The sequence below is a fragment of the Lissotriton helveticus genome, chromosome 5_1, assembly GCF_964261635.1.
Source record: "Lissotriton helveticus chromosome 5_1, aLisHel1.1, whole genome shotgun sequence".
NCBI classification, from domain to species: domain Eukaryota; kingdom Metazoa; phylum Chordata; class Amphibia; order Caudata; family Salamandridae; genus Lissotriton; species Lissotriton helveticus.
Window position 1 is genome coordinate 669,162,302 of NC_136065.1, and position 15,880 is coordinate 669,178,181.

The window sequence follows — 15,880 nt, forward strand, 5'->3', positions numbered from 1 at the left end:
CTGAACGATGACTACAAACAAAATTAAACAATCAAACATGAAAACTTCAATCCCATCCCCCCTCCCTGCTACCCTGCTCCACGGACTAACCCCCGCCCGTTTCCCCAACTGTGCAGAGTGCTTTAGTCCGTCCCTAGTCATCTTACTTGCTTGTGGGGTTGGTGAGTCCCCCTTGGGCACTGCCTGTGCCCACCTTACTCAGCCGCGTCCGAACCAAGGCACCCGCGGCTCACTCAGTCTCGAGATCAATATAGTCCAGCTTCATACCGGAGCCAATTGTCCAGAATCCAGCGGGTCTCTCTCCAGGTCCGATTCTATTTCCTCCGCGCCTCCCTGCTGTGGCAGTTGGGAGGACTGACTGGGTATTGTTTTTTCAGTACGGTGTCGCGGCCGGTCTCGCTGTGAGCGGTGTCGCTGCCCTGCTGGTCTCCAGCCCTCCAGCCATTCTTGTGCCACCTCCGGCGTGTCGAAATACCAAGTCTTCCCCTCGGCCACTATCCGTAGTTTAGCAGGGAACATCATGGAGTACGGTAGTTCCCTGTCGCGTAGCGCCTTTTTAACCTCCGTGAAGGACTTGCGTCGCCTGGCCACTTCTGCCGTGTAGTCTGGGAAAAACGCTAAGGTTGCATTTTGAATCCGCACTGGTGGTGAGTTTCTTGCTGCCTGTAGAATTGCGTCCCTGTCTCTAAAATTGAAGAGCCGAGCTAGTACAGGTCTTGGTGCTGCCCCCGTCTTGGGCGGGCCCCCCGGGACTCTGTGCGCTCTCTCCACCGAGAAGAAGTGGGATAGGCCTTTGGGCTGGAGTTTGTTTTTGATGAGGTCTTCTACATAGAGGTCCATGGCTCCTTTCCCCTCCGTCTCCGGAAGCCCAAGGATACGTACGTTGTTGCGTCGCGAACGCCCTTCCTGGTCGTCCAGCTTGTCGTGGAGGAGCTTGGTCACTTTCTGCATCTTTTCCATGGCCACTTGAAGCTCTGAGGTGTCTTCCACAAGTGACTTTGTCACCACTTCCACCTGCGACACCCTCTCCGCCATTTTGTGAAAGTCTGCTCGCAGCAGTGAGACTTCCGAGGAGATGGCGCCCACTGTAGTTTTCACCTCTGAGAGTGTTCTCATAATGTCTTCCAGCGTTATTTTTGTCGTTTTTTCCGCTTCCTGGGCATGTCCTGTGGATGATCGCCCTGTAGATTGTTGTTGTCCTTGGTGTCCGTAGGCGAATTTGTCCAATTTAGCCTGCGTGACCCCACTCCTGAGGCCCTTACCCGCCATGGTGCTGGGGCCTTCGAGGTCCAGAGTTCTGCCTTGCGTATTCGTGACCGGCGTGACGTCTAAAGTCGCCGTTTGTAGGTATCAGCCAGGGAATAGCAGGTTGATGGGTGTCGGACAGAGTGGCACCCTCCGCTGTCTGCGCAAGCCTCACTGGTCGAGTGTGTGGGTTTTGGTGAACCGCTGGTACACTCCGCGCTGTTGCCCCCGATACTCTCCCTCAGGGCTGGAACGGCCACTGCGGCCCCCACTCTCGTTCTTCCGCGCCGGTCTGCCTCTCTCGGTCACATCGGATAGTTTAGGTTTTGGGCCCGGGTAGCCGCTTCCCCGCACACCGGACAGGCCGCCGTGGATCGGGTCTCAGCCTCTGTATCAGTGCTGCTGGTTCTGTCCGGTAGGACGCGGGCCCTGAGGACCCCCCCTGAGCTCCCGCGTTTATGGTCAGTATGGCGCCGACCCCCGGGGGCACCAACGCCTCTCACCTCAGGTCTGGGGCGGTATTTTTGTCCACTGCTACCCCACAGTTACGCGGGGTCCGATGAGGTCCTCCGTTGTGTTTTGCCGCCCGCTAGGCTCCCGTGGGGGGGGGGGTCAAGGTGCCGGCTCCGCTCCGCGCGGCCAAGGCTGGGTGCGCACTGACCTTCGCGCTGCTCCGGTCCCGCTTGGAGGATGCGGCAGTCCGTGTGTCGCCGGATGATGCCCCCAGGAGTGTCAGGCTGGTTCCGCGCTGTCCGGCAGGTACCGGGGTGCGTCCACCTCTCTCGGCCGGCTCGGCCGCACTTCCGCCGGGGCCCGGATGGTACGCAAGGCCGGTGCTGTTCCTCCGGCTGTAGGCCCCGACTCGCCACACGAAGTAAGTCAGGCTCCGGTGCACCGATGTCTCCAAAAATCAGACCGGTGACACCGCTTTGGTCCCGGACTCGAACGCCGCCGCTTCAGGCGGGCTAGGTAGCGGATAAGTGTGTCGGATATATTAGAAGGCCACAGTACCCTCGGGAGCTCTCACTCTATGCGGCCGCCATGCTTGGCTGCTAGCCACGCCCCCCCCTGCATGTGCTTTTTTAAAATAACTTTCTTTATTGATTTTTGTGAAGCAAAGTATCATAATAAACGTTTGGCAGTTTTCATAATCCTTGAATCCATTACAAAGCATTCAGGAGTACTTATCCCCAAGTTAGGGACTACATACCATGCATGATATTTGGTACATATGAATTTATTTTAAAATCTATATGAAATAACCCTCATCCACAACCATTTCACATTATTCATCCTCGGTTGGTTTATCAAAGTATTTAACCTGTGCATTGCATATGCAGTAGTGTTTGCGGGGACACACCGTCTGGCCCTATATATGGGAATCTCAAGAATATGACAACAGTCCATGCCTCTCTTCTACTTTAGGATACTAGGTAGAGCTGAATCCCTCCATATTTGTGGGAAATTCTTCTTGACCAAAGGGTTTGTCCTGTCTTGTGATGCCTTTGTCATCAAGTATGTTTAATAGCGTGATCTTTGGGTCAAGGTCAATCGATCTATGAAGTGTAGCACTAAAAACCTTGTAGTTTCCCTCCCAGAAACATTTTTACTTGGGACTTAGCCATATTGTGTGAAATAAGTCGCCTATTGCTGTATTCATTAATTTCAATACTTTATTCAATTTTGGTAAAAAAATACTAAAAGCATACAATACATTAAAAAAATATTTAAAAAGTAAAGCAGAGCAATATTGCACAGATGAATTAAAAATCTGCCAATAAAATATAATAGGAATAGGTAAAAAATTACAGCATAACAATACTCCACATGATTAAAAAGAGGATGCCACCACACCATATCCTGGTCAATACTCATATTCAAATTTTTCCTGCTATAAATCACTGGCCATCAGTAACTAGATACATTGCAACCGATTGGTAAAGATGTCAGCGGTTGCAAAAACAATAAAGCAAGCACATTGGTTGAATTAGAGGTCTCGAAAAGTAGGCAGGATAAAACGCTTCCTAGGTGTGTCATAAAATGTACAAAAAGAATTACATGCAAAGTGCATTGATCAGATAAACCATCACACAGACATTTAGCTAAGGTGATAGACCAATCATTGGTTTTAGGAAAAGTTACAAGTCGATAGACGATATCAAATCTGAATCTTGTCAGAACAGACCTGTGATGGTGATTGTAAACGTATTTAAGACAGGGTTGTATACCATCAGTAGTAATAGTCAATTGGTTGTTGATAACACTGGGCTTAGCTAGTTCAGCAGATAGCCTTTGGCGTTCAAACAAGGATAAACAACACATTTTTTAATTCCCTCCTGTTTATAGCGTCAGCGCTATCAAACTATTCTGGTCAGCCTAATTCCAAACAGGTCTGTTTTATGCATTCTAACCATGGGATTTGAAAAGACAGTGCCGACTTATGACAACAGAGTCATTGGCAATCTTTCAATTTAGGACAGTGTGCTCACAGGTACAGATCTTATGCAAAATTGGTTGAACTTTAATAAAATTGGCTAAAAATGGAGCACCACGTTCAATATGGCAAACAAAGAAGGAGCTACATTTAGGAATGGCTAGGAGTCTTCTAAAAATAGGCATTCCCTGCCAATCAGAGGGGTTTGATGTTACTGTATCGCCAAACTCCCACCCCATACAATGCCAAAGACACACACACACACTCACAGTCTTGTCAATAGAAACAATTTTACTCTGGGGGCTCTGGTGAAGCTTAGTTGCAAAATTAAGCAGCGCCAATGAAGCTTTTACAAGGGGCAATTTTCTGTAATCAATGGCCTGTTTATATTAACTATAAGCCTCAAATAATTAAACCCCTAGGAAAGAAAATATGGGAGTAAAATTTTGTGTAAAATCACCAACCTTGAAATCACTGCACTTCATAGATTTAGGCCTGCAATTCAAGGTTGTGTGGCATTACAACACAGGCTTTTACCCCGCATGCCATTACAACGCTGTTTTTACAACGCAAGTCGTTACAACGACTTGCGCTGTAATGGCTAGATAGTGGAATAGTTTAATTTTCTATTCCAACTCTAGCCCACGTTACAGTAGGTAAGGTGTTGGAATAGAAAATTAAACTATTCCCTATCCAACAGCGCACTCCAGCGCAAGTCGTTGTAATGACTTGCGTTTTAATAGCAGCGTTGTAATGGTAGCGCGGGGTAATGACCGCGTTGTTATGACTGTTTACCGTAATTCAATATTAATATTTTACTAAAACGTACATTTAAACCCAAATTCTGTATATAACTGACAAAGCAGATGAAAACCCGCTGCAACCCCATGAGGGTACAAGACATGAGTACTGCATCATCAGTGTAGAGGAGGGCTGGAATCGGGTGATGTCCAATCAGAGCGAGGTCCGTGCACTACTCAGTCAAGACTGTACCCAAGCTGTTAATGTACAGAGTGAACAAAACAAGAATGGCAGAAGAACAAGGCCCTGCCTAACCCCTCTCTCTATATCCAGTTTGCAAGTGCATTCACCCCTGAGTCCATAGCGTACCCTAGTCTTGCCCCGTGTATATCTCCCTAAAAAGAAATTATTGGTGTGTGAACCCCTAACTCCAATAATACTTTCCACAATTTGTCATGCATCACACAATCAAATGTGCTCAATAGGGCAAGAAATGCCAAAAACAGTTGGCCTTTATATATTCTAGTATATTTCCCAATTAACAGGTTTAAGTTAAGACCCTGCTCAATTGTCCACATTCTCCTAGGAAAGCCATACTGTAGATGGGACAAAATATCATTGTTTCCCACCCATTCTTTGAGTCTTCCCAATAATACTCTACCTGTGGCTTTCATCAGAAAATCTAGTAGGGAAATAGATTGGTAACAGACTGGTCTAGAACGTTCCCCCTTCTTATAAATCGGGACAATAAAAGAATGCGACCATGACTTCAAAATACCTGATCTACAACAAGTCCCTAGTACCTTGGTCAAAATAAGACTCCAGAATGGTATATTAGTCTTAAAAAGGTTTATAGGAATACCGTCTTGTCCCGGTGTTTTACCGCCCTATAAAGAGAAACATAGACAACTATGGTAAGCTGGCAGTTCCTCAACAGTGGCATGGTCCGGCATCAGTGGTATATCAATTCAGGGGCAGAACAGATCTTTAAAAAATGAGTCACTCGGTTAGCTTCATTAATAGCAATCTCTACGATGGGGTCAGTTTTGGCCTTCAAAAGAGGGCCATTAATCACACACCAAAAGGCTGATCAGTCTCTAGTCTCATTTGCTTCAAGCAGTGACTCCCAAGCAACGCTTTAACTCTTTTTACCTCTCTTTAAGCTTCAAGCTGTAGTTCAGTCAGTGTGGCTTGACCTCAGAGGTGCTGCTTTGAGTCGCCTATGGGCCACTGAGCACTTAGAATCAAACCAACTAGTACTATTATGCGTGATGTGGGACACAGGTCTTCTTAAACATTCTTTAATCCCTCGAGAAATACATATAAAGGCTTCCTTAATTTCATTATTTTTGGAAAAATCATCCAAACACATTTCAAAAGCGTCCCTTAGATCTATAATCAAATTTCAAGGAAACTGACAGTCTCAACCAAGGTCCAGTGTAAGGAGATACTATCACTAGAGGATATTTTGATATTATCAACAGTAAGCTCTGAGTTATACCTCTTCATACTAAAGGGTAAACTAACATTATGATCTGGGTGTAGTGATCACTCATCGAAATTGAGGGAGTAGTGAAATTAGCTGACAATGTACTAAACTTTTATGATGAGAGGATGTCATCAATAGCAATATTAGTACCTCTACCATTAGTACCTCTGCTAGTGCTGGATGCCATCTCAGGGACTCCTGTCCGTACCACTATGAATGTCCATAGTCTTGCAGTTGAATTGAATCAAGCGCACCCTGCTGTGACTGCCAGTTCTCTATCAAGCGCATCCTGTTGGGGCCATAAAAGCAAATACCCACTCCTCATAATGTGCCCAATATCCACCACCATTCTAGTTTTTTTCCCTCATTAAAATGTCAGAATTATTGATTAGCATTACCCCAAAGGGGTAAGGGGGAGGCATAGTCAGCGTAATCTCTAACGGGCCAAATTCCTGCATTTCACTTGAGCCATCCAGATATTGATAATGGCATGTCTGAGGACACGATATCTGTAGAATTGGTAATAAAGGAAAGCATATTCTGCCTGAATTTCAGTGAACATCTTGAGTCTGCCCACTGGTGCTACGTCACCCAAACTAGAAATACTAAGCAGTTTTAGCCCTCGAAATCCAGTAGGGTATTCGTATCCGGTAGAGCTATGCCCAGCTATAGAGGGGTTTAATTTGTTAGGTCCTTAATACACCTGATCTGCTTGTTTGCGGATTTCCAAGCATTCCAATATTTTTGTGGCTGGAGGATTTGCACATGGTTGTTTCCTACTCCATAGGAAATTAAGCTGTGACTTGTTTCTCATAGCCCATAGTTCAGAAATACATTTGGGGTCTTCATTTGCCCATAATGGAGTAGAATAACGCTCCTTTCAAGGTTCTCCATCTTACTGTATTCTCTAACTGTCGACTCTGACTATGACCCAGAAAACCTCTTGGTCTTCTGTCCTGGTTAACATAGAATCCGATTAGACGCTGAATGAGCGACTTCCTACCTGCCCCATGCTCTGATCTATACCCGGCTCGACCCTGCATGGTCTATCATAATATCTGTATTGTATATCTGCACCTAACTGTACATGCTGTAAAGCGCTCCGATACCCTCGGGTCCAGCTAGCGCTATATAAAACTCCTAACATAAATAAATAAATAAATAAATAAAATATTCATTTGTCATAAGCATGTGTGATGCCCTTTAGGTCTACCATAGCTATTCCCCCTTGATAGGTCGATTTGCAGCATGTGTGACATGCCACACTAGGGTGACCATTATTCTAAATGAAGGACTTCATCAGGAATGTCAATGCATCTAGGCAATGGGGCAGGCAATTGAGCGGAAGGGTATATGGATAATTTTGCAATAAGTAATTATGGGAAGGCTGATTATTTTCCACAGAGAGATTCTACCCAGCAGGGATAGCGGGAGAGTCATCCATGCCTGAGCGTCTCTATGGGCACCATCCACCATGGTGGGTAAAATTATCCTTGCAAGCGTCAGTTTCTGTAAGTGTCAGTTGTATGCCCAGGTATCTGATGCTGCCTGTGGAAATCTGTATGTCGTGTTCCTACACCCACCCTCTCAGGTCCTCCACAAGGCATAAAGGGTATAGTTTGGATTTATCCCAGTTAACTCTCAGACCAGAAAAACAACTAAATAACCACAGATCATCATCACTGCAGGCTCCAAAGTTCCTGGGCTGCTTATGTAAATGAGGAGGTAGTCCACATACAATGATATTTTATCTGCTAGCAGGTCTTTATCATATATGCAAGGGCTTCAATTGCTAATGCATAGAGCAGAGGAGATAGGGCACCCCTGACATACGCCCCTCTCCAGGTTGAACAGCGGTAAAAGTGTACCCGCACTCTAATTAAAGCTCATAGCCCAGTAGTTCACGTGAGGTGTGCAGATGCTGGCACAAGGTGAGCAGACGTGTCTTATATTGTGTCTAGTTGCTGTAGGAACAACATGAGTTATTGGGTAGCACACCAACTGTTCATAATGTTTTGTTCCTTTGTTTAATCCATAAAACATTTAACTTTTCATACTCATTGACAACGCGCTCAGCCCGTGAAGCACATGAAAAACTGAACAACATCATACTGGGACACTTTCCGGCCTCTACGCAAAAAACACGTACCAGAGCCAATCTATTTCAAAGCAGTTTATTTAAAACCCAATGCATTTCAAGGCTCGGGGGCCCTTCGTCAGGGGAAACCGAAAAATAAACAATGAAACATGCATTACATCTCCATACGCTATTAAAAAAAATACACAGCCTCATGCGCTTTACTATTAATTCAATTGTTTGTAAACTGCTTTGAAATGGATTGGCTCTGGTACATGTTTTTGCGTAGAGGTTAGGATGGCCCCGCATCAACATGAGAAACTTTGGAAATAGCTTTTCTTTGCATGAGGATATACACAGTGACGAACTTTAAAGTGGAAAATGACACATTTCAAAGTGGAAATTAAACAGAGAGCTAAATAGGAGAAAAATGAATATTAATATGGTGGCAAATGCATAGAACAAAGGCTGTGCCATTGGCTTAGGGCCTGAAAGTGTCCCAGTATGATGTAGTTGCTGTATGAGTCATAAATCCACTCTGGTCAGGGTGGACCACTAAACTGTGTTTTTTAAGTCTAAATTACTGTTTCAATCTTTTTTTCCCTGCCTTCTCTTCCGCAGAGTCTGCTAAAATTCTATATCCCAGACAGAGTCCCTTCACCTTGTTGCAGCCCAACCAGAACCAGCCCACTTAGTTTGCTCTACTATGAAGAGGAACAAGTTGTGGTGCATCACCACGAGGACATGATTGTGGAGGAATGCGGTTGTCACTGAGTCAAGAATAGAAAAATGAAATGGGCACCAGTTTAGCCCTCCACCCTGAAGTTCTCCTTTCCATCTACTAGCACTTAAACAAGGGGCATGGTACGACCACAGGAACCACAGCACAACAGAGCCAAGTGAGGAGACCATGAACTTGAAGCTTCTCATTGTGCTGAATGACTTCTTGAAGCCAAGAGGCCACACTGTCACAACTTATGTCAAGAGACACTTTGAGATGAAAAAGTACGTAAATAACAAAGAACAGTGCACTTTTATGACATTACTTCTAAATTGGATTTTTGAAATAGAACCAGAATGCATTCTTTCAAAAATGTGTGTACCTGTAGAATAAAACAGGCATGATAAAACATTCCCTCATTAAGATTTATTGAGGGCCTAGTAAACTAATAATTTTAAAACAAACCAAATATCAACAAATTGAGAGTACTTATAAGGAAAGGCAATATCTAGTGTATAGAACGATCCTTAAGCTAACTTGCTGTGCAATGTTTCTAAACTGACTTTTGAGCATTAAAAACAAATTTTATGTTACACAGTTAAAAAATGTAATTGTTTCAAAAAATGAAAATCAAACATATTTGGTTAGTTTTATGAACTTTGAGACTATAGATCTTGAATAACTTCTCCAGCTATATCTTCAACCTCTTTTTTAGGACACAGAAAAGAAATTCAATTAAATCGCGTGCTTACACAAGATAATCATGCTTGCTTATTTTAAACATGCTTACCTAAGTTAAATGTGTTAACAAAAGGTACCTAAACCTTGGCATGCAGTTGACCATGACACCTGGAAAGCTCATGTTTCATTCCTGATTTCTGCACTAGACAGCAATGATTATCTAAGTTAGCTTATTCCAATATCTACTAACAACCACAGCCCGTGCAGGTAAGAGCAGTTGGGCCGGGTTGGGGGGGGGGGGAATTCAACAGACGACAATGAGGGGAAATTAAATAAATAATGAACCCCGCCCCAGCGCTCCACCACTCTTACCGGCATGGGCCGCGGCTGTCTGCTAAAAAGGACAGACTTATAACAAGATACCCATCAATATTAAGAGCAATGTAAAAAGATCATTATATTTCCTCATATCTTGTCTTGTACTATCACGAGCTGCCAGTTTCTGTACAAATGTTATGAAGTTTAATAATGTTGAGAGAGTTGATATCTCAATTGCTGGATCTGATTCAAAATTGTGCAGTCTGCCTGCAGTGCAAGATCTTATTGATGGGGAAACGTAACCTCTCCAGGAAGATATCGACAAATCGAGTAGGGGCATGTCACCACACACAAGTGGTGTTCCCAAATTCAAAAGAAGACAATTTACTAACTGATTTTCTGAAATGCAAATATAAAGCAGAAGAAATATACACATGGAATTGTGGGCTTTGCTTCTATTATTATCATCACATGGCTTTCACCACCAATAGTATATAGAAGTCCATTTTTTAATATGAACTTCTAAATTCCATTTTTCAAGTTCACTTCGCTAGCAATCCTGTGAATGAATTTGGATCTCCCCATTTCAAGTCTCAAAGAGACATCAACAATTTACCTGCAAAAGAGGTAACAGTTCAAACTTGGCTTGCTTTACAAAATAGCCAATGCGTTCTACCACCTGTCAAGGTGACAGGGAGAAAACAAGTGATCAAAGTATGGATAAGTAAATGAGAGCAACATAAAAATTGTATTTGTTCAAAATATTCAAAATGAGGCATAACTGAAGTGAAAATATTCAAAATGTGGCATAACTGAAGTGTTGGACTCTGTTAAATGAGAAACTTATTTTATTAAAGTGAAACTCACGATTTGCATTCATTTGTCACTTCAGCATTAACGTGCACATGAAAATTAATCTTTTTGCCAACAGGTCAGCTTCCATGCTTTCACTGACCAACAGTGCCATAGGTCGACTGGGAATTCTTAAGATCTAAATGCAGTAATGCTCAGTAATGCACACTTAACTAAATAAATGCCTTCTGTGCCCATAATCACTGCACCATTAGTACTCATTTCTTTCTTTTAAATGTCCTTCGGCTTCTTACGACCCAACAACATGCGAATTTATTTGTCTAGATTGAAATTGTTCTGAATAATTACTGATAAAAAACGGAACTAATTCATACTGATGTTTTCTACAATACAAATACCTACTACATTGAATTAAATATTACAAAACAATTTCAATAAAATTGGTAGGTTTGGAACCTTTTAAACAGCTTTCATGTTCAAACGTTCAGGTTCCTCCTTACCAATCCCTAAAACGTCAAATTGCACTCATCAAATGTCCTTGTGGGTGACCCCACTTAGACGTTTTAAATATGCAAACTTAAATAAGTAAACATGCATGTTACTTTTAAGTTACTTGTACGGAACTTTAAGCATAACAAACAGGTTAGTGGGCCATGAGACAGCAGAGATCATGTCAGTATTCCAAGTATGCTGATAATGCTTTCAAAGAAGATAAAGAGATCCTTTAGGTGCAGGTATTTCACATAGGAGGGGTATTTCTAGCATTGGTCCATTGGGGAAGCCTCAGTGGGGGAGCAATCAGTAAAACTACTTCATATATAAATTACTTACCTTTAGATTTGCTATCCGTAAATTAATCTTACTTGGATATCCTGAATAATACAGAACAATGTTGAATGACCCCGCTTTAGATAACCTGGTGGTTAGATTTCTAGATGTCGCTATTCATGAAGACTTAACAGGTAACTCTAATATCAGGGGACAACAACCCGTACCTCCTAGGTAATTCACACAAAAAATTGCAACAGTAAGGTACATGCAGCCTGATTCATCAAGGTACCGTTTTGCGAGTCTCTAATAGAGAATCATAAGGAATCGCTATTAGATACTCGCAAAACGGTATTCATGTAGGAATTGCTAAATTAATAGCGATTCCTACACATTCCTTATTTGCGAGTAGCAAATTGCTACTCGCAAATAAGGAATAACTCCCCATTCATTCCTATGGGCCAAAAGGCCCATAGGAATGAATGGGGAGTATTCCTTATTTGCGAGTAGCAATTTGCTACTCGCAAATAAGATAGCGATTTAAAGGGTGCTAGGGGTGTCCAAAGGACACCCTGTAGCACCCCTTAAATTCAAATTGGAACAGGTGTTGCGCACACACATGTCCAAAGGACATGTGTGTGTGCAACATGCAACTTAGAAAAATGCTTTTAAAAGCATTTTTCCAATTTTTGCTATTTACCGAGAGGTCTGACCTCTCGGTAAATAGCGGCCCGAAATTGCGAATTAGCAATTTAAAATTGGTTGATGAATTGCATTTAAGGAATCTCTAATAGAGATTCCTTAAATGCAATTCTTCGCACAATAGCGAATTCTGTAATAGCGAATATTGCATTTGGGATGATGAATCCCAAATGCAATAATTGCGCTCGCAAAGGGCCAGATTCTCAGAATCTGGCCCTTTGCGAGACGATTTTCGTTTCATGAATCAGGCAGATGATCTTTCAGAAGAATTGATGTTTCAGTGTAATTCTTTGTAAAAAACCTGATCTAGTTATCAAGGATTGAACACATTATTAAATGCAAGCCATAATGCTGAGGTAAATATTTATTGGTCTGCTTCGTCTTCACCAATAGGCAGAAATCATACAGAATTCAACATTCAAATACCTACAAAGAAATATATTAGCAAATGCACTTAAATCTGTTGTTATGGAAACCAGCCTAACTAAATCCATCCGGTGGCATAGTCAAGGTGTCATTGAACACCTTCAGCAAAACACAGACTCTGTATCACTACCCTTATCCCTATCCCATGCATACAAGCCCCTTCTATACATTAATCTATACATTAATGTTATTATTTATTGCACAGACAAGTGAGGAATTACCTTGCATACATCCATTCAAGACTTTCATAGTTCATACGTGTGTTTGTCAGAGCTGCCCCCTGTGCTGAATACACCACCATCAATTCTGTGACTAAATATTGATGTGTATTAGCATTTTCTGTCGTTTCATATTCCATATTAGCACTTTTAAATGGGCTTATGCATTACTGAAACACCTTACCCAAATGTAACAATATGTTTACGGTCACTGAAACCAAGAAAGTGTGTACACATTCTCATTTGTAAGTAATGGTAAGGAGAATTTTTTTTAAATGTTGCCAAATTTCATATTTGCCAACTCATAAAATGTCATTTTTGTTAAATAAAAAACACACAAAATGTAAGAATAACACAAAAGAAGATAACGATATGCATGTGCATTTGTCTGGAATGTGTCTCATGACCTTTTGATGTGCGCCCTTATTTGAATTAGCACTTTTTGAAACGTATTTTATAATATTTTATACTTAGTTAAAGTTTATCTTTCTTATTTTGTAAAATGGATATTTACAGAAAATGTGTAATCTTCAGTTCTGGCATCAAATTAAATATGTTAATCACGTTTGCTTCTTTTGGTATATCAATAAAATAGATATAAAAAACAAATTGCCTCCTTGTTGTTCAAAAGGAAATGTCCTAATTGTCAAACACGTCGAATTGAGCCCATTTATGTTCAGAGGAGAAAGCAAGACACCTTAAAAAAACCAACTTTTAATTCATTTTTCATGCGATTACAAACAGTACAGGCAATACCGTGCTACAAGTTAAATATTCTTTACAATGGAACATTTTCCCAACAGTGTGAAAGCAAGCCCCGCAATCTGTTACAAAGTACTAAGAAACGAAGAATCTACAGAGTACACTTTTAAACAGGAGCAGAGGTAAGTACCTTAATGTATCATGCAGGCCTGACACGCTCTCATCCTATGCATTAGTGAAAACAGCAATCAACAAGTCATGACCACTCCCACTCCATGTAACACAAGCACATTTAAGAAGTAAATGAAAATTAAACAAAGGCTGCCATCCAGTGTATTTTCTGATTTGCAGTCATTGCTCACTTTAAAATGGTCCTGCCCCTTCTCTATCCACCCTCCAACTCTCTCGTCCGTGACCACCGGCATGTTTCAGTGTGCGTAATCAAGTCTGAGTTCACTACTGGTCAGTCAAGTAAACTTTATTAACCTAACTTAGTCATACAAGTCACACATCAAGATCATATTTCCTAAAAGTTTGAAATTTACATAACAATGGCATAAAAATATCTTGTTTACCCATTCACAAAATGTATGTACAACCAACCAATATTGAATCATACAGATCTCAATAAATTTCAGACAACATTGACCCCCCACCTTCATAAATATTCCACCATAAATACATACTACATACTAAAATATAAAAAAACAATAAACATTTCCAATTTAAAATAAAATGCGACTCTTTCCAATTTTCTTATTCTGCATGAAAAAATTCACATTCGAAGAGCAAGTGATCAGTAAGTAAGTTGCTGGAGGTACAGCAAGGCCGGTCTATATTGTACAAAATGTTAAGATTTTATCATTGGCTGAATATATCTTTTCCTCAGTGCTACATAAAAATCACAAAAGAGGTAAGTCGGAGAGTAGTTTGCACTGAGACATTATCACAAGAACACTGTAGTAGTTGTCTACTGTTCCTGTTTCCCTCTCTAAATGCATATAAATAATAAATAGTGCTTAGGCTAAATTTGGTCAATAAAAAACGATGTTGCACATTCTGAATCGTATTAAGGTAGGGATGTAGACCAGGCAACATTATCAAAGGACTATGTGCTACCACAGTCGCCTAGCTAAATTCCCTATCTCCCCTCTCTCCAAATCTCATCTTAATGATCCTAGTTGGAAGAACCCTTTTATTAATTCCCCTCAGTGATTCTGGGTTCTCAAAGAAGGTAGGCGGACCAATATTTTCGCTTAAGATAGTGATGTAATTCAGCCAAGGAATTTGCAATACGCCTTCCAAGGCCAAACAGTCTCCTATTATCTTCCCGTTCAACTAAGCAGCCTGTTTTATCCATACTGCTCTCCACAATGAGAGAGAGCAGCATGGATTTTATCTTCTAATAAAGGAACACCGAGGTCTGTATGTATTTTGAGCAGCTAAAGGGGAGTGAAAGCTTCCTTTTCAGGCACCTATTTTCAACATGCTGAATCACATCCCCATTAGACTACCCCCAGATGCCTTCACCCTAGTTTGCCTCCTCTACACATTTACTTTTATATATGGTCATTACTTCTTTTAGAGGCTAAGTGCCCAGTCCTGGAGTAAATCTAAACACTGAAGAAGTACCCTTATCAATGTACAACCTTCTATTCTCAAACAAAGGTTTCCAGATGTTTTGGGTACTCAATAACAAACCTAGATAAGAAAACATAATTGAAGATCCTATTTTGTTACCCTTCAAGAATTGAGCACCCGCCTTCTTCTTTCCATGTCCAATGCACATTGTAAAGGATTTCCCACAATTCACAGTCATACCCACGTTATCCATAAAAAGAGAAAAATACACAATTTAACACTGAAGGGCAAATCCCATACGAGCCATCGGGACAGAGTCATCTGCGAGATCCTACGTGTGGCATATCCTTTGCTCTTTCCAATAAAAATCTTTCTAAAATATTAGTATACAATGTAAACAAAAATTGCACTAAAATACAACCTTGCCTTTTCCTCTACTGGACACCAAACAACGGCAGAGAGAGCCCTACCCCCAGTTGGTCTACTACAGGTCAATTGTCTGTAATTCCCCATAATATTCAGGGGGTGCATGTGAGAAAGCAAGACATTGTCAATGGAGTGGATAGGAACATCTTCTGAGTGTCAGTTTGAAAGCAGACACTGAGCCATATTTTCATGGAAAAACTTGAAATTTAAAAGAAATTGATAGAATATGCCTAGATATGTATACCCATCCCTGTTGGATTACTAGTTCCAACTCCATAAATTCATATGTGATTGGCAAGATGATTAATATAAGTTATTAATAAATACTTCTTGCCAGGTGGGGACCTGGGTTCGAGTCTCGGTAACGACGCCAAAAAACCTCCTGTGATTCTGGGTAAATCACTTAATCTCCCCTTGCCTAAAATGAATGTGTGTCCGTCCTCATGTAACGTAACTGGTGCTATGTAAAGCGCTCTGATACCTGATTCGAGAATCTTTGCAAAAACAACATTACGAAAAGAGTGGGGTTTTGAAGGCA

General features: G+C 41.5%; 1 protein-coding gene across 1 annotated transcript in view; it reads left to right on the plus strand.

Annotated features, from left to right (window-relative positions):
• Positions 1-8,760, plus strand: part of NODAL (nodal growth differentiation factor) — a 55,322-nt gene extending 46,562 nt beyond the window's left edge. The window contains exon 3 of the mRNA XM_078640434.1: positions 8,608-8,760. Coding sequence (XP_078496560.1) covers positions 8,608-8,760 — 153 coding nt within the window. The remainder of the gene's footprint in view (positions 1-8,607) is intronic.
• The last annotated feature ends 7,120 nt before the right edge of the window (positions 8,761-15,880 follow it).